Source organism: Dermacentor silvarum, chromosome 3 (genome assembly GCF_013339745.2).
Source record: "Dermacentor silvarum isolate Dsil-2018 chromosome 3, BIME_Dsil_1.4, whole genome shotgun sequence".
NCBI lineage: Eukaryota > Metazoa > Arthropoda > Arachnida > Ixodida > Ixodidae > Dermacentor > Dermacentor silvarum.
This window is the reverse complement of record NC_051156.1, coordinates 183,251,055-183,278,732: the sequence shown is the minus strand read 5'-3', so window position 1 is coordinate 183,278,732 and position 27,678 is coordinate 183,251,055. Positions and strand designations below refer to the sequence as shown.

General features: G+C 47.8%; 1 protein-coding gene across 2 annotated transcripts in view; it reads left to right on the top strand.

The window, feature by feature from the left end:
* LOC119446222 (smoothelin) overlaps positions 1–27,678 on the top strand; it is a 63,128-nt gene continuing 35,450 nt past the window's right edge. The window contains exons 1-3 of one of the 2 annotated variants that reach the window (XM_037710589.2): positions 1–174; positions 26,056–26,137; positions 26,626–26,701. In XM_037710589.2, the coding sequence (XP_037566517.1) occupies positions 26,072–26,137; positions 26,626–26,701 (142 nt within the window). In that variant the 5' untranslated portion in view covers positions 1–174; positions 26,056–26,071. The remainder of the gene's footprint in view (positions 175–26,055; positions 26,138–26,625; positions 26,702–27,678) is intronic. The other variant, XM_037710590.2, reaches the window with a different exon arrangement.

Sequence of the window (27,678 nt, the reverse complement as noted above, 5' to 3'; positions counted from 1 at the left end):
TCCTCTCTCCACACCCGACCACCAGGGGGACCCTCCGTTCTCGCAGGCCCCATTCCTCCCCTTCGCCTTCCTTTGCGCGGGCACAGGCTCGGCACACCTTCCGCGCGACGCTTACGCACAGACACCTTGCCCAGGGGCATAGCGGTAACCACCGGCGAGCTACAAGCCAGCAAGGTGAGTTCACGTAGCACGTCCTTCGAATGCGCCGGGATGCAGGTGGCGTGTGGGCGTTCGCTGTCACTCTGGAATTGTTTTAACCGGATTGAAAGTTCGAAGTCGACGCGTAGATGGCGAACAGTAGCGCGAGCTGCAATGTGGAGTACTTCAAGAAAAGCCCGAGACAGCTTGGATACTTGACCGTCGGCTACTGTAAATCTAGATACATCTGAGCTACGATGGCGCTACGGGCTGCATCGTTAGGAATTGGCTTCGGCATGGTCACCTTAGCAGGACGAAAGTACGAAACCACCGGCCAAAAGCATCGTGCGCTTCTTGACTCAACGGCTTCGTGGCTTTCACGAAGGGTAGTGACGTAGTATGAATGTTCTGATCGATCATACGAGAGCGAATCTGCGTACTTTGCGCACGGCGTGCTCAGTCATAAGCCCGTTGGCACTGCTATGCTGTCATCGCATACGTGGTGATGTTTTCTACGCCTAGGTTGAGGGAGGTGGTGGCTTGATCGTCTTCGTCGACGCGCAATACCCCAACTTGGTACGAAGTTTGTCACGACATCGAAAGCAATTAAGCGCCGTAAATTTGTTCAGATAGAGATCATGCACTGCGATTAGCGTTCATGTGACGCCCATGTCAAATGTAAAGCCAACGCTACGTTCTTTGGTGGTAACCGTCCCGTCCCTCCGATCGACTGTCATCGCTGTCGAGACTAAGTCGAGTACAGCTTCGACTACAGGAGTAACCACTCGGACCTTGGCCTATTGTACGATTACGCATCCTTTTCGCTTCCTCGTAACAACATATTCTCAGATTGAGGTGTTCTTTAACGTTTTATGAAGATACATAAAGTTAAAGCACGCTACGCAAAGCTACAGTGAACTTCGCGACAGAAAGCGAGACTTTTCTGTCACAACACGAGCAACATATGTGCTTCAGATTCCGTCGCTCGTTACGGGCAAGGACACCAGAAAGGAAGAAATTACGGTATTCACACCCGGCGCTACAATGATACACTGTATCACTTTTTTTTTCTGGTCTTCTTGCACGTAACGCGCGACGTAATATATGCACCACTGGCACATCAACAGGCTCAAATAGACACCTTATGGTGAAGCGTTTACGCTGGTGTTATATTGTTTCATAGGAAGCCAAACTGCCTCAGCACAGCTTTTATTGCGCCTGGTTACGCGTGCGCATTGCGATGCACACGTAATACACCAGCGTGATTCGCCGCGCAATCAGTGCACCGGCCCACCCGCAACGGAATGAGAACACCTCGACTGCCGGAGCTCAGCGTCGTCTATACGACCTTAGCAGTAAAACATTCGCCGTGTTTGTTTTCGCAGACATCAACGCCCGAAACTGTGGGCTCGGCGAGGTGGGCTTCTGGAAGCCCTGTTCGCGAATGTCAGCGCGGAAAACTAAATGGGTCGAGGCGGCGCGCCAGAAATGCTTCGCTTGGTTCGTCTGCGCGCGTCATAATGGACTGGCGGGGTGCCTGCTCATCCGACAACGTAAACACTCGCCGGAGATGGACGACAGGCTCGGACTCCTTTAGTTACGCATCGTTAGGTTACGAATGGTCAAGGCCTAGATTTAAAGGGCTAAGCAACTGCTCGCTTATATAGTGTCTGGGCTGCAGAAAATGAGACTACAGGCACACGCGCAACAGTAACGAAGAGTGTGGCGATGTGACAGCAATCGGCGTCTTAAAACCGTACGCCTCTGGCTTTTCAAACGACAAAAAAGACACTATGCAGGACGACACATTTTACACGTTCATCAATATGACAGGCTTTTCTTTCTCTTTCTGTCTCCCCTTACCTCTTCTGGATATCTGTCTTCCGGTCAACCTCCCTGCCTTTCGCATTTCATTTATCTATCTCTCCCTCTCCTCTCTTCGACGTTTGTTTAATAATAACGTTGTTTTCGGTTCCTCTAAATTCGTTTTATGTCTCGTTGTCATGAATCCCACTGACTGGTCGAACATAGCTATAGCGATGGCGCGACACAGCTGAAGAACTCTTGACGAAGAGACAAGATAGCATAATCGAAATGAAACGAATGTACTATTCCTACCCTAGCGCCATAGCTCGTGCTGCTGTAACGAATACAGCACGAACAATTTTAAACCAGATGTCGGAACTGTTGCATACCGCTGGTTTCGATCTACAGAGGTCCTTAGTCCACTGAGTTACGCAACTCATTACTGGTTCTTATGTGATCAAGAGAAAGAAGAAAACGAGATATCGTGCATGGTCGGTCATTCGTTGACACACGAGTTCGTACGTAAAACAAAAGTGGTAAAAAAATTGTATCGGCAGGTTTTTTTTTTTGTGCATTTCTTTTTATTTTAGACACTTTTTTTAGTTGTATACGTCTTGTTTTGCTGACTGCGTTCGTGAAAGAGTCAGGTGACATGGGTACTTCGATTTCCTAAAGCCTCGCAGCGATTTAAAGAACGCCACCTTCTTCAGAATTGCTTTACCGGCTTCGTCGGAAACGTCGTCCATACGCAAATGAATAGCACATATGGCTTTTTGTTTTGCCCGAAGTCGTAGAACGATGCGCTTCGCTGCCGACATGGCACGAAGGTCGCCCCGTTTCTCCCGAGTGTCACCCGTAGACACCTATAGCATCTGTATCACATGTGTCATCACCTGTAATATACCGGCATCGACTGTAGAGAGTGTGATGAATGCGTCACCGTCGGTACAGATAACCAGAGAGAGCCGACTATAATCAATACACATGCAATCATTCAGAATTTTAATGGTCGACTTCATAGTGGAAACGGTTATGTCTTTATAAGCATGCGTGAAAAAAAAGAGAGGGCGGGGAACAAAAATTGTGGATATATTACGGCAGCAATAAACAGCAACCGTGGTGCTGGATACTCTAAATAACCGTGGTCACAAAAAAAACATTCTTTATTAATTCAGTACAATTGCACTCATGCGAGCGTTAGTAAGCCTTTTGGCAGCACAATTTCTCCAGTGGTGCCGCACAAAAAAAGGGGGAAAAAGAAGAACGAAAGAAAAGGATTTAAGTAATGTAATGCGACGGAATGTAATGTAATGTAACTAGAGAAACTGAACGGCAACCAGCAAAGAAGAAAAGCAACGCGAAATGTTTTTTTTTTTTTAAGGAAGCAAATCCCACGCATTGTTGGAATCGCTGTCATGCAAAGCACACAACGCCAAAAGCTGAGCTAGTTAAATTAGTAGGGATTCATGTGTAAAAGTTAGCGTGCCATTTACGGACACAAGTAGGCGGAAACGGACAACACAAACACCGCGCGTTTGGCAGCTGGTAGTTGGTGGCTGGCTACCCAGCATTGTTTGGGATTGCGCAAAGCGTTACCAGGTAAACCTAGCTATGTGTTTGCCTAAGACGAACAGCTACAGGTCTGAGGGAGTGAGTGAGTGAGTGAAAAAACATTTATTGTGGCTATGTACAAAGAGGGAGTTTGGGACGAGCCAGAAGGGCCCGCCCGCTGGGTTGTTGGGGCATGCCCACACTATGTGGTAGGTGTCCGCGGACACGTTCCCACAGTGCGGGCACTCGCCTGAAAAAGCTGAATGAAAATGCTTAAGTACTGTCGGGCACAGTACTGTGTTGGTATAGAGGCGCAGGAGCCAGTGCTCCTCCACCTTCGTGAGGCCTTTACACGGGGCAGGATACCTGTCGTGAGAAGTTTGATAGAAAAGAGAAATTTCTCGGAAATTAATAGCCGGATTGAAATTTTGGTCCTCTATATGCGACGGATGAGGCGATGCCCGGTAGCTAAGTGCGCGAGTGGTAGCGTCTGCTACCTCATTTCCCTCGATCACCGCATGTGCTGGGGCCCAGATGACGGTGCGCCTGGTCGTGTAACACTGGTACTCACATCGGCGAAGAATTTCAAAGGCACGATACGGAATGCGTCCCTGCTCCAGGTTGCGGCCGACTCCCCTAGAGTCGGTGGTGATGACTCGGGAAGCTGGATCCGCAGCGGCAAGCACAATGGCGACTTCCTCCGCGTGTTTTATGTTAGGGGCACAGAAAGTGAGGCCCTGTACTGGTTAGTTTGGTGGATGACAGCTACCGCATACCAACCCCCGTGCCGTGGGGCTGGCCAACTGCATCGGTGTAGAATACCCCCGACCGGACGCCGTACCGCTCGGAAATGAACGCCGCACGCGCGAGGCGGCGTCCATCGTGGGCATCCTTGGTCATGTTGCTGGGGAGGGGTCGCACCTGCAGTGCGAAGCGCCAGGCTTCAGGCAAGGCGATTCGCTACTCCCATTGAGTTGTGTAAGTGATCTGTAGGCGGGTCAGAAGGTGGCTACCCGCTGCTGTCTTGCCTAACCGCAAGTATTGATTGTTGAGATGTGCCTCATGGAACTCCCCAAAGGTGTTCGTCATTCCCAACTCAAGAAGACGTTGATTGGACGAAGAGATGGGGAGATCAAGGGCTCTCTTGTTGAGTTTGCGGAGAATCACTTCGAGTGCGTTCTCATCGCTTTTACATAGGTCTGATGCGAGCGTGCATGTTACGTCGGTGACGACGATCGCGTAGGCCCGATGGCATGATTTATACTCTAGCCGTTCGACGCTAGCTTACGACATGCCGATTATTGGGTTCTACATTGGCACTGGGTGAGGTGTAAGCGATAGAAACACGGATTATGACGTCATCAGCGACTACGTGTTATAAAATCGTGCATACCTGCGACTACGTCATGTGGTGTATGTTGAAGCGACGATAGCATTTGCACTCCGGCGACGAAACGTTAACGCCTGTTTGACTTGGGCCGATCGTGAAGGCCGTACAGTGTCGCACAGCTTCTACGTATAGCGTAAGCTACGACGAGGAAAGCACTGGGGAATGTGGGCCGATCCCGGAGACAGGGGTACAGTGTTACACAGTGTCTCGAAGCGTGAGCTGTCATGAGGACAGAACACGAGAAATTGGTGGCATATTACGTACATACCAAGCGTTTCAAAAAGATAGTGAGCTTTGGCACGAGAGGTGCATGCGTTGCTATTGGGGCCTATAGGTAGCCTACATGCAAGGCTCCCTAGGGCCTACTGGTTAGAGCAATGAACTGCGGTGCTCGAAAGCACAGGTTCAATTCCACTGTCGCTCATGCACTCCTTTTTAGGAGCGAAGCTCCTTAGGCTCTCACGATGTCCGTTGTCGCCGTCGTCGTCGTAGCTCCCCGTCGCGCAGGCAGCGCGCATACCGACCGCGCACAGGTGTTGCGCTGCGCCGGCGCCGCTCCGAAACCCCTCTTTGAGCAAGCGCATGACGTCATGCGCAGAACCGTTCGCAGAGCGCACGCAGCGCGCATACCGACCGCGCGCAGGTGTGGCGCCGGCACCGCGCCGCTGTCGCTACACTTAGCACTGCAGTATGGAGGAGCGCGAACGTAAGCGCAAACGTCGTGACTCAGATCCTACACTTCGAGGACGAGACGCGGCAGCCCAACGGCAACGCCGCGAAGCTAACTCCGAGCTACGAGCACGAGAAGCAGCACGCGGGCAAAGGCAGCAAGACCCCGAAGGGAAAGCTCGAGCAGCAGCCGTAATCGTCCAAGGAGCTTCGCTCCATCATCAGCATTCACTTCGTGGATCGCCTGCAATTTTTACAGAGAAGCTGTTAAGCGCTCAGTCCCTGATGATCGTGTCCGCGTGTAGCAAAAAACTCTCATTGGCCCTATGCTGTATGTGCGAGTGAAAGCGCGCGAGGGACGCGTGCTTTCACGAAGAGCGAACGCACGGCGGAGAGCAAACGCGACTTCTTCCGTCGCGCGAAAGGTCGTGGGTGGACGGGAGGGAGGGAAACAGCACCAGCAACGCGCAGAACTGTTGTCGACGGCGGCGGCGTTTTGCCCGCGTTCGCCCCGAACGCGCGCGGCGTTGGTGACGTGTTTATGAAGAATGTGCCAACCTTTGCCATACACCCTATGGCGGTGTTCCGGAGCGACCATATAGCCATGGTCTCTGTGGTCACTAAATAAATGAAAACCACCTGATCATATATATTTCTCATTCTATATTAGTTCAAATAACCAATTACATCAGCACATATTAATAGTCATAATTGGAAATACATAATTCCCCCCATAGCACAGCTTCGCTGGTCTTCCATCTCCATCACAGTGGAAGGGCTGACAGATTTTTTTTATTATTATTAAAGAGGTTTGAAATGTGACGAGACACGAAATACTTACCTACCTAGCTATTTACGGACCTCCTGCAAAGTGCCTGGAAAGCACCAAAAAAAAATGAAAGCTTCGCATTAAAACTCACCTACACAAATCGCGGTAACGTCCTGTTTATCAAAACCCCAGCGATTTACGGCACTATACCACACACGCTGGGCTTCACGAAGCTTCCTACATTTGAGGCAGCCACCACTTGAGTTCCTTCTTGCTTTCATTTTGTCGCGACCGCGCAAAGGTGCCTCGAAGGGTACCGCTCTTTTGACGCCCTGTTCCAATGTGATCGAAAATCACAAGCAGGGCGACATTTTCTTCACCCTGTTCCTCAGGTGGGCTCTAGAAGAAAGGCAAACTGAAGGACGACGGTCTTGAGCTATGTTGGCCAAGAGAAAAGTTTACTTACTTTGGCGTGGTTATAGTATAATTTGTATTTTTTTTCGTGGTGTGTTTCATTTGGTAACGCAGGCAAGTATACTATTGCCTCGCCGTAATGAGATGGGGAACGCAGAGCTGGGATAGCTATTCGGAGTAGGGATAGTAGTTTTATCGGCGGCATCAAGTTGGACACATTCGCTTACTAGCTGAATTAACAAGCGTGGTGTCAGCGCGCACAAGGAAACATGAATAGATCACACTCGATGACCGCAGACAACCACTGTCAAAACGCTGACAGCAAGCGCAGCCGCCGCAGCGAGCGAAGGTTCGTGTGGTGTATCGCTTCACCGGAAACTGAGCGGCCCAATGCCCAGCGCATACAAAAGTCAGAGCCGTGTGGAGATCGCTCTCAAGATACGGCGCGCGTGACAGCCCGCAAGGGCGCAATTAAAGTACAATCGCAGTTATTGGTAGAGTAGAAGCTACCCCCCCTCCCTCCCGCGCGGCCTTCCCGCTTTCCTCCTTTCGCGTGGGCGATTGAGTGGCCAATTCCCCTTGCGCCCGGTTGCAAGATACGCATTTGGCGCCGCAGCACAGCGTCGCCCCCCCCCTCCCTCCCTCCCTCCCATACCCCCACGGCCTTTCGCGCGATGGAAGTCGCGTTTGCTCTCCGCCGTGCGTTCGCTCTCCGTGATAGCGCGTGTCTCCGCGTGCTTCCACTTGCACATAACGCGCGCGGCGACGATGTTATCGCCCTTGGACTTTATACGGAACCTCACGGCGACCGCGATGGCGACGACGATTGCGACGGCGACACCAACGGCAGAAATCCGCTTGAAGTGTCCATATAATTGCTATCACAATAAAAAGGATGGTCGTAACACGAAGCCCCGCAAGAAGCCTCGACAAGAAGTGGTTCCGCTCCGCCATCGTCGATGGAAGAAAGTGGAGACAGCGAGAGAATGAAGGCAGCACTGTGAAATGCTTCTGCATTTCTCTTCCCGCTGGGGGGCTAAGTTTTGTTTCAGTGGTGAAGAGATCAGCGCTAAGTTTTGTTTCAGCAGCGAAGAGGTATTCCAAAAGAAAAGGCAAGAGGAGGCAAAACAACAAAATTACCTAATCGTTTCAAAAGCATGGAAAGTTCCTTCTGAAGAAGGACATTGAGGGCTGGTTGGGGGCCCGTCACATCAGGACTATGTGAGCCAGAACGTGGCGTTTCGCGCGCATAGTACCGAGGGGCGTGAAGAGGGACCAGTGGTAACGTTGATACTACAGTGATCCATACAGCTTGAGCTTTCTTGAAAATTGGCGGCGCAGCCATCATTTCTAGATGACTGGTTACTTAACTGCGATTAGCAATCTCTCTTATGATGGTTGTGTAATTGGCGATGATATATTTTGTATGGTTGTTATTATAAAAAGCGGCAAACGCTCAGTGATACATACGCAGTGACCAAAGTTGGCGTCAGAAGGGTTTATTGAATAGCGGCACATACTCACTGTCACACACCCTGTGACCCAATTTGGCATCAAAGATGTCCATTGGAGAGCAGCACACACCTACTGTCACGTTCCCAGTGAGCCAAATTGGTTCAACGGTTGCTTTGGAGCCTGGTTGCCTCAGCACAGCAGCGCGATGCTACACCCAGTTGGCCATAGACTACCCAGAGACCGAAGTTGGCTTGAAAGAGGTTGGGCACGGGCATACATACATACCGAAAGCTGAGTGAAGTTCCCAAATAATGCCAATAGCATTAACACACCTCTGTAATTTCTGCCTCAGTACCCGAGTTCGCTGTCTGCTTTTTCTTCTTCTTCAGCAAAGACGAAGGCGATGTATGATGCTTGTCTAGGGAAGAATGGTGGTGACAGATGTATGCACACAAAAGTACGACGCGTGTCAAGGAACGTTTAGGGATTCTTCTACATACCTCTTGCGTCATAGTGGAACACGCCCATTCTAGAGGATTGGGAAATCACCCAGTTAAATGCACTGAGAGATTAAGTGATTGAAAATAAAGTAGGTTAAAGATCTGTTGAATATAATTCACCATTCCAATAACAGATCGGCGTGCTCTAGAGATGTCTGTGAACCGACATTATATGGCGAGGCTTTACATTGAAAGTAACATTTTTTTGTAACGCAATACAGTGGTGCGCATACCTAGTCCACACGCACGAGTTATATAAGTCACTTCGCGAGTACTTCCATATAACCTTTGTTTGTATGTATGTATATATATATATATATATATATATATATATATATATATATATGCAAATCTATCCGGCGAGATAGCGACCGACCCGATGGCCAGACAGCCACGCGAAACACGGGACAGTAAGCAAAGAAAGATTTGCTTTAAAAAAAAAAGTCACACAGAGATGAATATTTGTGTTCTTACTCGAAAGCCAATATCTGGTATATGCAAACCGCCAGCTAACACGCCTTTCCAACAAAAAAAAAAAAAAACCAATCTCTTTGTCTTTGCCGACACTTGTCTTATTTGTGCTTCGAAAAATGACAAGATTTTGTTTAATAAGGTATGGATCCGGAGCTATAGTTGTTTATTGAACGATAGCTCTATGTTTTATAAGGTAATAAGCGTCTCACTTACATACCGTAAAAACTACAGATAAGCTACGACGGATTACTTCTCGTACGACTGCAATATACGATCACACGATTTTTTTATTATTGTGCACCGATGTGTCCGCACACGTGTGTTGTCGAATTCCCCCCCCCCCCCCCTCATCTATAGTATTTCGTAAGCATAGGCGGACACCGAACCCACGACTTTGCACTCGGCCTAGCAACACCATTATCTCCAAGCTACTACGTTGCGGCAGCGGGAATGTTGTTTTACCTCCTGTGTTAGCTTTCTTTCTTTCTTTTTTCAGGCCATTTCAGGAGCCGGTGACATGCTCTGCAATCCAATAAAGAGCGGCTTTATTTTTAACAATGGGAGGTGATCTTGACTAGGCCGTTTTACGCGTGCAATTTCCTCTCCGAAACTGCCGCGTTGCGAAACAACGGTGCATTCGTAAGAGGTGCGCCAACTGGCGGGGAGCCACTTAAAATAAAGTCGGCGGGCTGCGAAGCGATGGCACTGACATCTGCGAAGAAAGAACTCCCCATCCTCTTCGCGATCTATTATTTACGCGCGCAATCAGGTCAGCGAAAAACAAGAAAGTAGTCAAAACAGCCACTTATACAACTTGCGGCGGCCGGGAGGAACCGCCTGATAAGCGGGGGTCTATCGCGTTGGCGATCATCAAGTGCTATTTTGCATCACCTGGTGCGTAGAGGTTTCTCCCCCAAGGTTTCTATTGTTCCGCTTCGATTTAGAAACGGTTCGGTTGCTTAGACAAACGGTTACATGCAGAACGTTTACCGATACTTCGCATATGTTGAGCCTAAGCGCTTGCAGAGATACTAGATTGATAACTATTGCGGCATCTACGTCCGCAGGCTGAACGCAAGGATATGAAAGACAGCACTACTGAAAAGCTCTCGACAGATTTGAGCCCGTCTTGAGGAATGTAACAGGATAAAGAAAATCAGCAAATTATATGTGTTGTTTTCCCATGCGATTTGTTTTATTGTTTTTTCTGCTTTCTTTTTTTCTTTTATTTTTCTTCCATTAGGAGAAACGTTTACCACTCGAACTCTTATCTTAATACATTGTAATGTAGAAATCGTTTTTTAGTAGCAACCACTGCACCGATTTTGATGAGATTTGCTGCAATTAAAACAAGAGTTAAGCTATAGTAATTGCAATAAATAAGATTTTTATTTATGCCATCAGTTTTTTTAACGAAAATTCTTGAAAATTCAAATATTTCAGAAAACTCAATTGTTAAATTTACGACTTTGTAACTCAACAATGAAAAACGACATCACAATTTTCTAAACTGTACCTCATAATACAGCGGGCAAGATGGATGTATTATTCACCGCTGCGTAATTTACCCTAATTTATGAATAGCACTTTTTCAAAACCCTCGTAAATGTTGTAACAATTTCGTGTAAGCTGTAAGTTCATATATCATACTTGTCCGCTTGAGAAGCTCCTACGGTTTCATTTTAGAGAACTGAGCTATCTATTTCGGTGCTGAATTACACATTTGCAAACTTCATGGTTCAATTGTTGTTGTTGTTGTTTTAATTTACCAATTTTGGGGAAATTTTCTTTAAAAAATGCAGGCCCTAAATCAAAGTTCTGCATCCTAGAGTCACTAGAATTTAACCGTTTATCTCAAATGCAACAAATGTTGTTTCCAAGTCAATCGCAGCAGTTGTCTCATAAAAGCCTTTCTGTGTTTTACGTGTATTTGAGTAGGCGGCATTAAAAATGGCCCCGAGCAAATGTTTCCTCTTAAAATGTGACTGGGCATGGAACCTGCAACTTCCAACATGCAGCTTTCATTTTGTGTCCACAATTCTAGCACACAACTTCGTTCCCAGAAGCAATTAAGGCTTGTTACCCGCCGACTCATCCTATCAACGGGAGAGGCACGACACGCAGGCATCGATCCGCGACTCTAACAAGTCAGCTAACGAAGTAATGTTCATCAACAGACGTATTTCGCAAACTTACGAGAACTCTGTAGATATTTATAATTACCGTCTAGAGTACTAAGCGCACATACAAGAAAAAATAATAAAAAGGCCATAAGTTGTTTCACACCTGTCAGAAACGAGCTTCTGGACACGTGTAAAGTTTGCAGATGAAAAAAAAAAACTTCATTTCGATATGATTACACCTTCTGGAGAAGCAACTTAAGGAAAATAAAAAAATAAAGCTTCGCCTGCCGCAGCTGTGAGTCACCCGATAAGCACAAATCCTAGCAAATAGTTGCTGACTGCATGTCCCCGTCACTACATTTGCGTCGTTCCCTTATAATTTTTGAAAACCAACGCTCTGTGGCGTTGGGAACCAATGTCCTCACGTCATTTTTGTCGCAATAAACTCATTCTAAATTTAAAATCCCCTCAATGTACAAGTTAGACCTAGAGTTAAATACCGGGAAGACGTTTGTTGCTCGAAGCTTGAAGTAAAAAAAAATAAAAAGGAATAGTAGAGCGCAGCTAACATAGCCTGCAACGCAGGTGAGCTTCTTACTCTGGGTTAGCACGTCATCAGTCTAGCGGTCGGGTTCTTGCGTCACTAATCGCTTCTGGGAGGCAACGCTCTTCGCCAACCCGTGGCAGGAGGCATCACTCTCCGTCAGGCCTCCTTACTGATGCAACGTTGCCACGGGGACAAAAGAACGCCGCTCCCTCTCCATCACCTGACGTCACCTCAGACACAAACTCTTTATTCTTTCTCTGCTGCAATTTCGTTTAGAGCAGATTCACGAGTTGCGCAATCTCTAAAGCGTCGCATCATTATTTCCTCTCGGACTGACACTCATGGGTTCGTCTTCAACGCCTATCAGAAGGACCTATTCGTACTGACAGCGCTCCGGCATCAGCAAAGGGTGTTATCGAACAGTTCAAAATAGGTGCACAAGTATTTTAAACCCTCTCTCGGGGCACAGGAGCATGTTTCCTAACAATTGTCGCTATTGCTAAATGCAGTTTTCTTTTCTTTTATTCCTGGTCTCCTTCTGTAAAGCGTGCTTGCTCTGTAGGACATGTCTGTACTAAGGATGAGCAAACTTACCCAAGAAAAAAAATGTAGTTACGTTGACCGCGTCTATGTTTCCTGGGAATAACACACGCGTAGGATGTTTAACTGATGAAAATATTCCCTTTTACACCACATTGCTTCCTTCCTCGACGAACACTCCCACTGAACATGCCCAAGACATCTTCGCCCGGCCTCACACGGCGCGCCAGATTGCCAGCTCCCGGCTCACTGAGTCTCAAGGCGCGCAGAAGATCCGGTACGACAGCCGACATCGGGGCGTTCTCTTTCCCCCTGGCTCCGTTGTACTCCTATGGACACCACGTCGCCTCATCGGCTTGTCTGCAAAGCTGATGCCGCGCTACACCAGGCCCTACACGATATTGCGTCAGCTCGGCGATGTCAACTACGAGATCGCCCCGCTGGACTCGCCTGTCCCCACTGACGTTGTCCATGTGTCTCGGCTGAAGCCTTACTTTGCCGCGAGTTCACGTCCCTTATAGTTAGCGCCGAGATGGCGCCTTTACAGGCGGGGGTGATGTTACGGCGTATCCGAGAGTGGCGCCGGTCCGAAGAAATGGATTTGACGTGTAGAGACGGAATCGGTCTCGATAGCTATCTTGTTTATGTATCGTTGCCGTTCTTGTATGTATTGTAAATACATCTTTATCTGTGACTTCCGCAACGTAACGATATTGTGAGGTGCCGAGGCTTCTCTCTGGTGTGTGATCAAGCAACCAGCAGCATTGAAATACGGAGACACTGCCAAATGTGCAAGGCTGTCTTGTCTATTACACAGTATAGAACCGAAGTGGAGAATGCCTGCCCTGGCGAAACCAGCGCTGTCATTTAGCCACGAAATTTAAAGTAAACTTGCAAAAAGTAAATTAACACCTTCCATTTTCTGCGCTTTAATAATAAGCATTTCACTGCCAAAGAAGCCCGAATAGAGTTTTGAAAGAATGCTGTAGCAGAGTCCAAGCTGATTTGCTGCTGCTCTTTAATGGTATTTTAATTAATCACCCGCGGTGGTGGTTCAGTGGCTGTGGCGTTCTGCTGCCGAGCACGAAGTCGCGGGTTCGATTTCCTGCCCTGGCGGTCGCATTCAGGTAAAAGCGAAATGAAAAGAAAAAAAAAGCTTGGAGTACGCTTAAGCTTCGCCTTTAAGAGTGAAACGCGATACTGTTATTGGACGCCGTTGACGCCGACACCGACAGCCGTATCTGCTGCGACATGGGGCCCGATCAAAATTTAGAAACACTCGGCTTTCAACATTCCCTCTATGTTGCCTAGAACTATGTTGCCTAGATGTACAGCGAAACACCATCAAAATTGGAAGACGCTTAAGCTTCGCCTTTAAGAGTAGAAGGCGATAGAATTCTAAGATTCCTGGCTGCTTATCAGCCTTTTTTTTCTCGAATATTCAAATTACAATCCGACGTTATCATGCCTGTAGGTTGTGGTTAAGGCGTACTTTACGATTTTTCTGACGGATTTTACTTTGAGAAATTCAATGCTTGTTCACTAACGCCTTGCGCCACGCGAAGGGCCCGCCCGATCGGGATGGTTTGGGATGATGTGGTTCGGCATGATTATTTTCGCCAGACGGGTGATGCTTACGCCGACGCCGATGGCGGATTTTCTGCGACACGGGGCCCTTAACTTTGTCGCGTTAAAACGTTCTTGTACTTAGATCTACGTGCACGTTAATGTATCACAGATGGTCGACGTTGATCAATGTACCCACACTACGGCTTTTTACGGTTTCATCGTTGCTTTGTTACGTTAAACCTCATAATTTGATTTAAAGTTAGATGTAATGAAGCGAGCAGTGTCACCCAGCACACAATCTAGCGTTGTTGTTGTTAATGTTGCCCCCCTCCCCGGCCGCTATTTCGAGGATCGCCGCCAACGCCGCATCCCCACGATTTGCTACGCCGACGCTCGCCGACGCCCACTGACGCGCGTCACGGGGCCCCTTGTTTACATGCTCTAACTGCTCGACCAAGCGTGGACGTCCGCCACCTGGCGCTTCCCTGGGCCGGGGCAATCAAGGCCGCTCGTTTGTCCCACTTGGTACGTGATGTGGGCCAAGCGGAAGCCCCCGATCTCTGTTTTCTTTCCTTTCTTTTTCTTTTTTTCTTCTTTTTTTTTCACTTGCTCGCGCAAAGGCAACTAAGTGGCAAATGATAGACGTCTTTCGACTTCCTTAATTTGAATGGGCTAATGTGTCGTGGCACGCGTGTTGACAGGGAATGACGTGGTTAGTCGCTCATATCGACGGTCTTGTAGGAATAAGTGAAGCGAGCAGTAATGACCGTATTCGAGCAAAAGCAATTAAGGTGTTCGGACGCTTTGCGTCTTAGTGACTGCTTCAAAATAATCGCGTCATTCGCGTGCTGTATCGAACGCCTCGTGAACGGTAAGAAACGTGATGTGCGCATTGTGATTGACCAATTCTTCACTTTATATCAGCACTGAATTTCGCACGCGTTGACTCGAGCACACTGAGACTTACTTATTTGTATTCTTAAATGTGTACTCTGCATTTTTTTTTGCTTCTTTCCTTCAGTTCTATATTTACAATATTCAAATCAATTTCCTTCTCTTTAACAAGGACACATAGATATGAAAATCTTTATTAAGCAAAGAAACAATAAACTTGCAAAGTGTACGCACAGGTGATGTAATTATGCTTTTACATTGTCACAAATGTAAGATAGCCCTACTCTCTTAGGGGCTGCAATGTTTGGCATCTGTTAACTGGCAATATCATTTACTTGGTCAATGCTACTCTTGTAGAGAACCAAATTTCTGGCCAGATCATTCTATTCTTTTCAAAGGGAGGCGAAGGGAATAGACTATACAGTAGAAAAGAATACACAAAGGTCTATAACGTCAGTCTGAGTTAACTTTCGTAGCCTCGTTTATTGTTAAGTGGTTATCTTCCGTGAGAACGGGTCAACGTATGGTAGCTGTACTGCCCTGTTTCCGGTTTCTACGCTAGGAGAAAGCTACATGCCATCCTGCAATTCCTTCCTGCTCGGGAAAATTGTCGCACATAATTTTTGTTCTCGTTCTCATAAATTGTATGTCAGCTTAGCCACTCTAAAAACAGATGCCATCGACATTTGCTCGCATTCTCAATGCATTGCTACCGATATACTCGCGCCTAGTTACTAGAAGTCGCCATTGAAATTGGAATGTATTGCGAAGACAAAACAGTAGTTATAAACCCGCGGGAATGTATACACGTGATATAATTTCAACGTTAAAGACATCAAATCTCACAATGCTGTTGCGTGCACTGTAACGCAGGAAGGCACTCGATAATGTTTACTCAAATATGTGGAAGAAGACGCTACAGCGTAAAATATTGGAATACCCGCCAAAATTAACATCCGAAGCCATTTCCCTTCCACGTACTGATTGATCCCAGTGAGTAATAGGGCCGATACAGAAAGTGAGAGAGACTTAAAGGGGAGATGGCTCGACCTGCACCCCTAATGTATCGCAGGTATATGGCAGAGACAGTGACTTCCGCGCCGGAAACCCAGCCACGTGATGCCATCGTTGAACATAAAGAAAGGGAACCGATGGGCCCGATTTTTATTAATCATATCATAAGAAGCCAAAAAACATTAACACCAAGGATAACATAGGGGAAATTACTTGTACTTACTAATTGAATTAAAGAAGTGATATATTCATGGAAATGAAAATGGATGAAAGAACAACTGTCCGCAGGTGGGGAACGAACCCCCGTCTTCGCATTACGCGTGCGATGCTCTCACCATTGAGCTACCGTGGAACCGTTTTCCCATCCACTTTCTGGGGTATTTATGTTTTACAACTAGAACTTGAGCTCAATGGTGAGAGCATCGCATGCGTAATGCGAAGACGTGGGTTCGTTCCCCACCTGCGGACAGTTGTTTTTTCATCCATTTTCATTTCCATGAATATATCATTTCTTTAATTCAATTAGTAAGTACAAGTAATTTCCCCTATGTTGTCCTTGGTGTTAATGTTTTTTGGCTTCTTATGACATCGTTGAACATAGTGTGATAAGTGCCAGGTAAATTGTGTAATGCAACGCACTGGCTGTTTCCGCCTCTAAATCGATGGTGCAACGTATAAATTTAGGATCCCTACATCATAAACTTGCGCTTTTGTGACGTGGTCTGTACAACAGCTGCCGCAAGCCCCCTTTACACGATCCGCGCGTAATAGCAGTTGTTTATGCTAGGCTTCTCAGAGCCGGGCGACGCGTTTCTCTCGTACACCCGAGAGCTGCCGGGCCGTGCTGACACGTGCTTCTCGAGGTGCTGCCGCTGGTGCGGCTAGCTGCCGCGAACGCCGATGCCGTCGGTGGTGGCTTGTTTAGAACAGTCGTACACACCGCCACCGTAGCCGAGCCGCTGCGGCGTGGGCGGACCCTATTTGGAGTCCTGGCCCGTCTCCAGGGGTTAGAACGCCGACGACGAGGGGAGGGTGGTGGGGGGTCGGCGTTGAGCGAGGGAAGAGGCGAGGTAGAAACAAGGAGGCAGCAAAACAGTCGGCACCGAGAAGAGGCTCGGTCCAGCCAAGCTCCTCCGGTCGGCAGCAACAGGAGGCTGCGCGCCGTTCGCGGGGCAGCAGACGCGTCTTGCACAGGCGAGAGTACGAGCGCGCACTCTCTGGGTTTGAGAAAAAGAAGTTCAGCAGCGCATGTGTCGGGTGTGTTGCAGGCAACGCCGGTTTCTCCCCCTCTTTCCCGCGTTCGCCGGGCTTGCACTCCAGGCCGCTGGCTTTTCTTAGAACGCGCGCCCGGGCGGGCTCTGGTGGAAGACGAACCACAGTCGTCCGTCGCGCCGGGTCTGTCTCTATCTCTCTCGGGGCCAGCGGGAAAATGGAGCTGGACCGGTGTTGGCTTGGCTGGCTGGCTGGCTGGCTCGTCGGCTGAAGGCCGGATATCAGCGCCCTTGCCATGTACGCTAGCACGAAGCACAGCTTAAGAGCAGGCTCGCGCACAACATCAAAGCGGAAGCGATATGGAACATATTTCAGGTGTATTTTCGGCGTGGCGCCCCACCCAGCCTCTGCATGTCTAGTATTTCACGCTGCAGCGTGGTTACTACGCTGTAATAACCCGTAGGAACGTGCTCTGTCTTGTTGCCGGCTGAAGCCGAAATCTCCGTGATGTGCATCGAGGCCTTCATAACACCCATATTATCGCACAGCTTGAAAGAGGAACGGCACGGGAACTATGTCGCAAAATCGTTCCACGTGGTTGCGAATTCTTCGAGAGAGCGATGGTGTGACTTTATAATGACTTCAGCTGTGACGCTTAGGCGTCACGTTACGGATGGACAAATGGAGTCGGATTGAGTGCGAATGGAGCTAGATTGCTTTCGAGGAAGTCATCGAGCGTTCAATGCTAGAATACATGAAACTGAAAGAAACCATTTCCACCACTGAATAGGATGAAGCAGAGAGTAGTGAGGCTTGTCATTAAAATGAAGTAATTGAGGCGCAAGGACCAGGAAAATGTTAACAGCAGGATGAACACATATAAGCCAGATCCGCAGGACGAGTGCTTGTGTGTTGCTAGCGCACGCCTTCGTCCTTCTTGCAGAAATTAGACTTTGAGGCTAAACGTGCGCTAACTATACAATCAAGAATTCATCGTGTTTGCCTTTTGCATTGACGTGTTCCGCGCAGGCTACGTATGCAATATTGGTCTTAAGCTCTTGCGGAAACAGAGTACTTACTGTGCTATATGGAAAAGCAATGTAGTCTTACGCAGCACACACGACACATAACTGAATCCAGTAAAATGGAAGCGCACACTAATGCAGACAGTACTTTTCAATTCCAATAATAACTCCCACGTTCTCGTAATCTGAATGATCTGCAAGTTCTTAAATTAAGGCAATAATCAGGCGAATAGGTTTTCCTTCGAGCACACTGGCGTGATTTCACAAGTTGCTTCTCGTAGTGACGTTCTCACCTGCAGGTCGTCAGTTATGCTGGTTAGCACGTTAGCCTTCAGGGAAATGCTTGTACTTTCTTTCTAGCCAAAAAAGAACTACAGAGAGCAGTAACTTGGTATTTGTTTTTTTTTTTTTTTGTTTTTTTTTTGTTCTTTATATGGCTTTTGGCAATGCCGGTGGGATTTTATAGCCATTCAAAAGATGTAACGGTGAATTAGGTTTAAACCTATGTATTCGCGCAAGACGTTAGCATGCTCAGCCTTCAACTTGGAACCAGTACACAGACTCCAAGCGCAACTGATGAAAGAATGCAGCCAAAGTTAGACTCAATTCCAAAGGGTGCAAGAAAAGAAGAAAGAAAGAAAGATGAATGATAGTAGGTCAGCTGAGCGAGCGACGAAGCTAAATCGACCAATGCCCCATTGGCATGGGCAATGATCCAGAAGCACGCGAAAAGCAAAATACGAGAGTGTCGAATAACCAACGCTAGTTGCAAGGAGGGCGAGGGAGCTGTTACCCAAGACTTGTCATCTTGACGACGAAGGGTCGCGCCTCGGTGAGCGGGGTCTCGGCGTTTTGGCACCACCGAAGATGAGCGTGAACGACAGATTTCCCTGGTTCGAGGAAAAAGAAAAGTAAAGCGTGGCGAAAAATAACGGTGCCATGCTCGGTCATCGCCCTATACGCCACGACCACACCTGGAACGAATTGAAAGTTGAGCAGTATCACTGCTGCCAGAATTCTTTTTTTTTTTTTTTTGGTTACGGTGAAAGTGTCGCAAGATAGCTTGCCGCAAGTTTATCCATTTTATTCGTTTGCCTGCGACATCACATCTCTTTTTCTGTTCTTTATTTTTTGTCTTTTCGTCTGACATAACGAGGACGTAGATATAGAAGAGCAGAAAGAAAGAAAAAAAGAAAGAACGAAAGAAGGTGTGGAGGCCTTTTTGGAGGATCTAGGAGACGGGTACGCCAATGGTGGAACTGTGGGAGGAAGGTACGGGGGTGAGAGAGAGTGCTGTGGGGTGCAGCCGCAGTTTATTCATAGTAAAAGGACGAGCCGGCCAGCGTGTTGGGACAGAGGTGCGCTGACAGTCGCCGAGAAGGCAGGTGTTGGACGCCTTCCGAGCTCACCTAACCACACGTGTGCGACACACTCAGCCTCCCATTTGGCAGCGCACGCGTCGGAGCTGCACAACAAAGCGCCTCTTGTGAGGCAAAGCTTTCTTTAGCCATTTCCCCCGTGGTTTGGTGTGGTTGGGTTGATCGGTCGGTTTCTCGCCTCGACGGTTTGGCACAAGCTGTCGGTCAATGAAGAGATTACGTGTACGATGGCGATGGCTGGATAACCTTGCTATAGTCTCTAGTCTCGTGCAAGCTAACGCTTTGAGAAGCCTGGCGCGTGCGCCGCATCGCATGCCAACAAAATAATGTTTAAACAGTGAGAGCGCGCCAGTTTCCTTCATCATTTCCTGAGGGCAGCAAGCGATTCGAGACATTGTGTGACGTTGCACCTTCTTCAAGAACGACTTAGGTCGACGGCAGAGATGGCGCGTTGCGTGTTGCGTAATGCGTGACAAAAACGAGACAGGGGTTCACGACGCAGTTCACGAACAGCCGCGCGTCTCACTGTCCCACATACACTGGACAGTGAGGTTCCGCCGTGCGGCAGCCGCGCAAATCGGTGACGCGTCGTCTAGACAAGAAAAAAAAACTGAGGACAGGCGCAGTATGGTAAGAAACAGTATATACACTTCGCTTTCTCTTTAACAATCACCTCCGTTGGTTTGGGCAGAATGTTGTGGAATGCGCGTTTAAGACAGACGAAAAGAAAGCAATTTCATTTTACTTTCAACAAAGTTCATCTCTCATTGCAGATGCTTTGTGTCGTTTGGTTTCACACCAACGAATCGGCAACGCACCGCTTTAAATATTCCCTTTAAAACTAAAATATCATAGGCAGGCAGAAAATAAAAGAATCGGGGGACTAAAACATTCCATAAACTATAAGCATGGCCCGTCGTTCTCTATACGTTGTCAGAGAGCACGATACATCTGCAAAAAGATTAATGTTCAATCTCATCGCAGACTACCCTAACATCTGTTCAGCACACGCAATACTATCACTTTAAGACCCACAATAATGACTATGGCGTGACGCTGCTGAACTCGAAGTCGAAGAGGGCGGCGGGGGGGGGGGGGGGGGGGGGGGGGGGGGGGGATGCAAAAATGCTCGCATACTTAGATTAAGGTGCACGTTTGAGAACCCAGGGTGGTCAAAATTATTTCAGAGTCCCCCACTGCGGCGTGCTTTATGATCCTGTGGTGGTTTTTGGTACGTAAAACCCTTGAATTTACTTATTTAAACGCCACAATAAAACCACATCACTCACTATAGATACTGCTTGTATTTCAGTGACAGTGGCATGAAGATGACGTATAAGGTTTTGTGGCGCAAGGGCCAGTAATGGCCAAACATCGATAAGAAATGGTATGATATAATCGATGGTGGGGTCGATGACAAAGGGTACATGCGACATGGAAGTGACAGTGGCAAAGCCGCGTTATGTGTTCATAAAGACCGGTTTTTCAACAGCTAAGTGCGATTATTCTCGGCCCCGCGGTCAAAATTATTTAAGAAAGGACGTAGTCAAAGGTTCGACAATGCTTCCCGAGGTCACCTTCAACACACAAGTGGGCCGTTAACGTGCTTCACCGTGTGCTATTGCCGCTTGATTTGAGGCCGTGTGGTAAAGCATGGTCTGTATTCACAAACGGAACTTACCCTTAACTTATGACATAAGTAGCCGCTCGATACTTAACGCGCTTCATAGAAAATGTTGTACTTAAGGTAAACTTTAATCGAAACTTGAGTGCCAGAAAGTACAGCCATTGGCAACCTTAAGTTCGACTTTCGCTACTCTCGCCTAGCAAGCAAGCTTGCCCCACGGCTATGGTAGCCTTGTACTTAAGGTAAACTTTAATCGACACACACAACCGCAGTGGCTGCGAGAACCAATGTGAACTTGTGGCCAGACGAGTTTGAGTAAAGCGCTAAAACCAAATAGTTATTTGTATTTTACTCAGCAGAATTCGAGTGCAAGCACTGCAATTTTTATATCTGCATTGCTCTGCTGCACACTTTTTTTTTTTTTTACGATTGAACCAATCGTACACGTAAATTATTTACGTATCCTCGACACCAGACGACATACTCGACGTGAAAAGTGTTACTTTCGAAAGTGATACTTGAGTGTCGTTTTTGCAGTAATCACCTAAAACTTTCCTGGACTTTTCCCGCACTTATTGACACCCTACTTAAGTTTTTTTATATATATAATTGTATTTTACACTGTATTTCTTAAATATTATTTTTCGTTAAACAGCTTGCCTGGTGGTCATAATTAATCCCGAGTCCCCCACTATGGCGTGCCTCATAATCAAATCGTTGTTTTGGCACGTAAAACCCTAGAATCCATCCTTGGCTGACGTTAGCTGGGACACGTGGTATTCAGATTGAATAGTCCCAGAAACAGGACCTGCCCTCACAAAGCAGGTCATACTCTAAGCCGACTCGTTAACAGCAAGCACCGGCCGATCGTGATAACGGACCCATAGTATCAGCAATGACGGCCAATCAAATGTAGTGTTCTCCCCAACAACAACAACGAAAAAACTTTGTGAATTCGGCCCCAAAACCAGAAATAGCACGATGCTGACGAACGGGAAGAGAAAATTGCCAAATAGCCAACCGGCATACATACGCTGACTCACAACGCTGCTCGTTGTTGTCCGGAGAGGGGGAATTGTCAGCGAAGGCGCTGCCATGACTGTATTAGCAAAAATAGACACAGCAAGTTGCATCAGCGACTCAAAAGCGACTTTGTATTTTACTCAAAATTCTTGCGCTATGGGTAGTTACGCCATGACCACTGTAACCTGATAGCCAAGGGGTCTGGGTGAAAGTTACGCCGACTGGCGTTCTACTACGTGAGCTTGCGAAACATCAAGACGAAACAGACCGGAAAAAAATGCGGTTACGGGCAGACGGACCTACAGCACACAGTGCTGAGGGATGAACAGGCAAACCGACTGGCCGATTTAAAAAAAAAAAAAATTTGCAGTCGGACGTAAGCTTATATCATAGAACAAACGACACACGTGCCTTTGGCAGGCCCGCGGGCATGTGACATGCGGGAAATTGTTTATGACTCGTGACACAGCCAGTCGTGACACAGCCAGGCGCCATCAGAAAAACGAAGAGTAACAACGGTTGTGGCGAAAAAAAACATTTCTATGTGCAGATCCAGAGCACATGTTGGAATCTATGTGAAGTGAAACTCTCGTGAAGCAGTTTACAGAATGCTATAACACTACATTACATCTTGCAACACAGCGGTTACTTGCCGGCCCTCGATTCCGTAGGGAACATAGGCAAGCCACCAGCACATCTGTAGGAGTAGTACGGATGGCCATATGTGAGCCGATTCGTTATATAAGTGCTGCCCTGTGTGTGAACTATTCGGTATAAGCCAGTAGCAGCAGTAGCGTCCACCAGAAGAAGCCTCGGTCAGCGAAGTCCGGCAGGATTCGGCCAAGTCCAGCAGCGGGGGAAGCAAAGGGCAGGAAGTTAACTATAGTTTGTCCAATTTACTACCCTATACGAGATGAGGGGGGACAGGGAAGTGAAAGAGAGAGAGAGAGAAAAGACGTGAGTCCAGAGCATTCACACGCACTAAGCAAGGTACAACTCATGTAAAGTCGGGCAGTCAAGTATGTCGCCTTCTTGTGCTGTAGAGAAGCTTCCGCGTACAACAAATGGTGCACGCGCAAGAGCCGCGGATGAGTGTGGGACGATCTCGCGGTACGGCACAGGAGAAGGGCTTGACGCAGCGCGGCGCGCTTCTATTTCTGGCCGCCTGGTGGTGCTTCTTCTTTCTTTTGACACCTGACGCTCCGGCCTTATGCGCAGCAAAAATCTCGGAAACAGAGTATAGCAAGGCCGAAAACAAGGGACGAGTCTTTGTGCACCACGGAGGTCGGAAAGCTTCGAGAGAGGCTCCGGCGAACAGGCCAGCCTGGTTGCGCCAGAGAAAGTGTGGAGGAGGTGGAATGTTTTTTTCTTTCTTTTTTTTAAAAGAAAGGCTTTGTTTGCGAACCCTCCCGGGCCAGATTTGCTGACCACGGCTGCTGGGTGCTGCTGCAGCTGCTGTCTTGTCGAATAGCTCACTCGCGGGACAGCACTCGTATAACAAATCGGTTTATATCTGAAGCCATCTGTACGCAAGTACTACACTGCCAAGCCCTGGGCCGGCTGCCGCTGAAGTACTTAGGAGTATTCGCTACGCTTTACTCTCCATTGCCACAAGAGTAGAACGAGCATTGTACACTTTCTCTCAGAATAACGGAGTATAAAGAACATTTCACTATCTTGTCTCTAACGGAGTAAAGAATGCATTTCACCTCATCCGACGTTTCGCGAGAGTAAAACAATGTTTTGAAGAGTGCTCGACCTTTTACTCTTAACATACTCTCCCCGTTTTTAGAGCGTACTCCTACCGGTGACCCGTTCTGTCCTCTGCGGAACTACACACTGAAACAAGCGGTTACTAAATATCCTCATTGCAACAAGTATAGGCCTTCGAGTGCGTAATTTCTTTAATAAAGCGAAGCTTTCTATGCTTTCATTCTCGGGGCCGGGCCCGTCTGCGTGGTCGGTTGCTCGCCGAGTAAGAAGAGCACATCCTGCAGACAGTGAAGTAATCTGGGCCGACCTAATGGTGTAATAAATACTGGGCATGTTTCCGGATACAGAGTAATCCTCGGTCGCGGTCGCGTGGGTCACGTGGGTCGCGTGGAGGGGGTCTGGCCGCGCAGGCACGTAATCGCTATGCTTCAAAACGATGTGCCGAAGATGAACAGTTACATAGGTTTAAATCACCTGCTTCACGTAAATTTGGTTTTACTTAATGTTCATCATGTGCGTCGGATCTGCCTTTTTTTTTTCAAGGCAGCTATGGGGTAATGGGCAACGTAACTGCACTTCTGTAGGTGATTTGCCTAACCATGTGGGGCTAGCCATGCGCGCTTCTGTGACGTCTGTCAACGAGGTTGCGATTGCACCGTGGCCAAAACTCACCGATTGCCGAATATCCTTGCAACGCTGAGATCGCTGACAACGCTCTACGCAGGCACTATTATGGAAGAACTTTTCCTTGGTCGCCACCTCTCGGAAATGCCGGCGACTCGACGCTACACAAACCTGACCTTCGCTGTGGCATGGCGTGACAACGCTGTGGAGGCTAGGGAGACTAAGTGGAGGCGAGAGAAACCGGTGGACTCGCAAGAATGCACGTGACAGTAATGACAGAAGGTAGAGGAGAAAGAAGCAAGGTGGTCCAAGAAAGTTGGTGAATTCATCCCGTTCGGCCTCAAAACAAACTTTACGTCAGGACTTCCGATCAGTTTGTTTCCTTCGTACATACGGTGCATAAACAACCAGTGGCTCTATGCGGAACCTAGCTGAATACAGGTGTGGCAACAGTGCCTTTCCGCGAGTATATCTAAGCACATAGGCCATGAACTGGGATTGCCGTATAAAAAACAGATTCTATGCGTGGCTTCGCAGATGGAATCTTTTCTGTACGGAAGTTGCGTTCTAGCGCCTCTAGTGACTGCGAGCCATTAACGACGACTGAAACGCTGTCTTTCGCGAACAAACGAGACCTGGAATTGTCGGGGTAGTAATGTACTGTTACTTCTTTATTTCTTCACCACAGAGAACGTAATTCCGTCTTGTTTTAGTGCCACATAACGAAGTATATTCGATTTAGTGTCATGTCGTACGGTTCCGCAGAGTCCATTTTACATCGCACGATGGCTAGCCCATAATGCCGGATAAAATGTTTATAGTTCACGTGGTTGCTGTCTGGAACGGATGCACTTCGGCCATCGCGACAACGGTTGATTACGCCTGCAGACACAGGCCACACTTAGAACGCGTCGGAAGCACCGCGTTCCTTGCGGTGCGATTCTCCACATTCTTTAGCGGTTCTACAGAAGCTACAAGAACGCGAGACCCAGTGGTTCGAGCGTGCCCTGGCGTGACGCCAATCGCGCGTCAGCGAACGCCGTGCAAACGGCAAGACGCATGCCTTTCCGTGGAGTTGACAGCAAACAACAAACACCATGGATTGATCACTGGTTCGAATTTTTGCTAAGTAACAAATAGCGCCAGGAAACAAAAGAAACGGGCTTTGTCCGACTTCACGCTTTTGACGCAACGCCCTGTGCACATTTCCAACGTGAAACGTTTACTGCAACACGCATGCAGTCTCTCCAAAATACTGAAGTAGGTTCAAGTGAAGTGTTTATGTTCACTGAGCCAGAAGTGCGCTGAGTTTTCTGAGCTCTTGAGGGTGTGCGCACGCTGCACACCCTCAATAAATATCGCGATCACCAAACTCAAACATGGCTTCTCAACATACATTGGGTGCCATTGCGTGCCAACATACCAGTTGATGCCGCTTTAACGGACCCGAGTGAAATCGAAATACTGGGGCACTCACTTATGCGTGTGTGCGTGCGTGTGACGTGGAGATAGGAGCGCGATATTACATCATGCTGTATTTCTACATCTGCATATCTATCGACTGTTTATCTAAATCTACCCGCTTTACTCTTCTTGCAGAGACAAAGCAGCAATCATGGCACGGGTAGTGAGAGGCATCAACATCGACAGTCTTGATGACGAGTTCAAGTTGATGGAAATCGTGAGTGAAGCTTCTTTTTTTTTATCCTTCGGCAGTCATTGTGTAACGAGTGTAATTCAACGTTAAGGCAGAATAATGTAACTGTAAGTTTGAAAAGATTCACTAATACCTGTATTTTCTTTTCAATTATATCGCCTGTCCGGCACTTGTACACTTCATGCACAAGATATTCTATATATTTGCGAATTGTCGATTACGTACTGCTCGAAGTACATAGAATTACACATATTTTTTGAGCAGAACCAGATTAATGTGCCCAGGTGGTCTTGAATTTCACCATCAGCAAAACAAATAAATGACAAACAAAACGACAAATAACACTCGCACGCAATAAAAGGCTGGCAAATATGAAGACTATTCGCAGTCGTTTACGCAAAGTTATTTATAAGTCGAAGACAGAATTAAGCTTGGAAACGTTTAAGCAAAGGCTTTTTCCCGCACCCCCTGGTTGTGTTCCACAATGTTTTCTTTGCTCTTCCACCGCTCAGCTTGACTCAACAGAGGACTTCGAAGAGCGTAAAGTGGTCCGTTCCAGGCTTCAGGAGGTGAAGGCAGTAAACAAAGGTGAGTTTTGAGAGGATGGTGACGATCTTGTCTACGTCCTATCACAGCGTTATTATAACTTTCCAGTTTCCCATTCTTCTGCAATAACTTCAAACTTAATATTATGGGGCATTACTCTCTTTTTCTCTCTTTCTCTTTTCACTCCCGTTTTTCTTCCCTTGTGCTCGAGCAGCGTGTCAGAACTTTAATTCAGGCCGACCTCGCACCAGTTTTTATCTTAAATGGGCACTAAAGGCAAATACTAAGCTGTTTAAATGCCATTCCGGAAAGCTCGCAATGCTTGTTTCGTGTCAAGAAAAAGTTTAGTTTACAAGAAAATTGCATCTGAATGGTCCTAATACCTTTATCGCAATTCAAGTCTCCCGCAACCCAATCGGGGAGTGGTGACGTTGCATACGCCATCACCACCCTTTGCTGCCGTCGGTGAGTAAAACGGCGCCCGACAGACGGCGGTACGGTTTTCCGCACAAAACGCAAACGCGCGGCCAGGAGAAACCGAGCCGAGACAGAGCGGTGGATTCGTCGCTGCTATATGCCTTTACCGCTGCAGCTGCTTTTGGTCAAGTGGCGTGAACCGTTCGGGCATCCCGCGACAATTCTCTGCTACTTGCAGTTTGTGCGAGTTTAGCGAGCCAGCGAAGCCAGTGCAGAACTACGCGAGAACAAAACTACTTAAACGCGAAAGCGCGCGCGGCGCAGAGTCGAGCGAAAACGAAACCTTTCGGCAACCCGCGTCGTTGTCAAGGGAAATGTCACTGAGTTCTTTTATTGCGATAGCAATTATATGGACACTTCAACCGGATTTCTGCCGTCGGCGTCGCCGTCGCCGTGAGGTTCCGTATAGATTCCAAGGGCGATAAAATCGTCGCCGCGTGCCGTATGCGCGAGCGAAAGCGCGCGGGGGACGCGCGCTATCACGGAGGGCGAACTCCCCCGCGCGCTATCATGGACAGCGAACGCACGGCGGAAAGCAAACG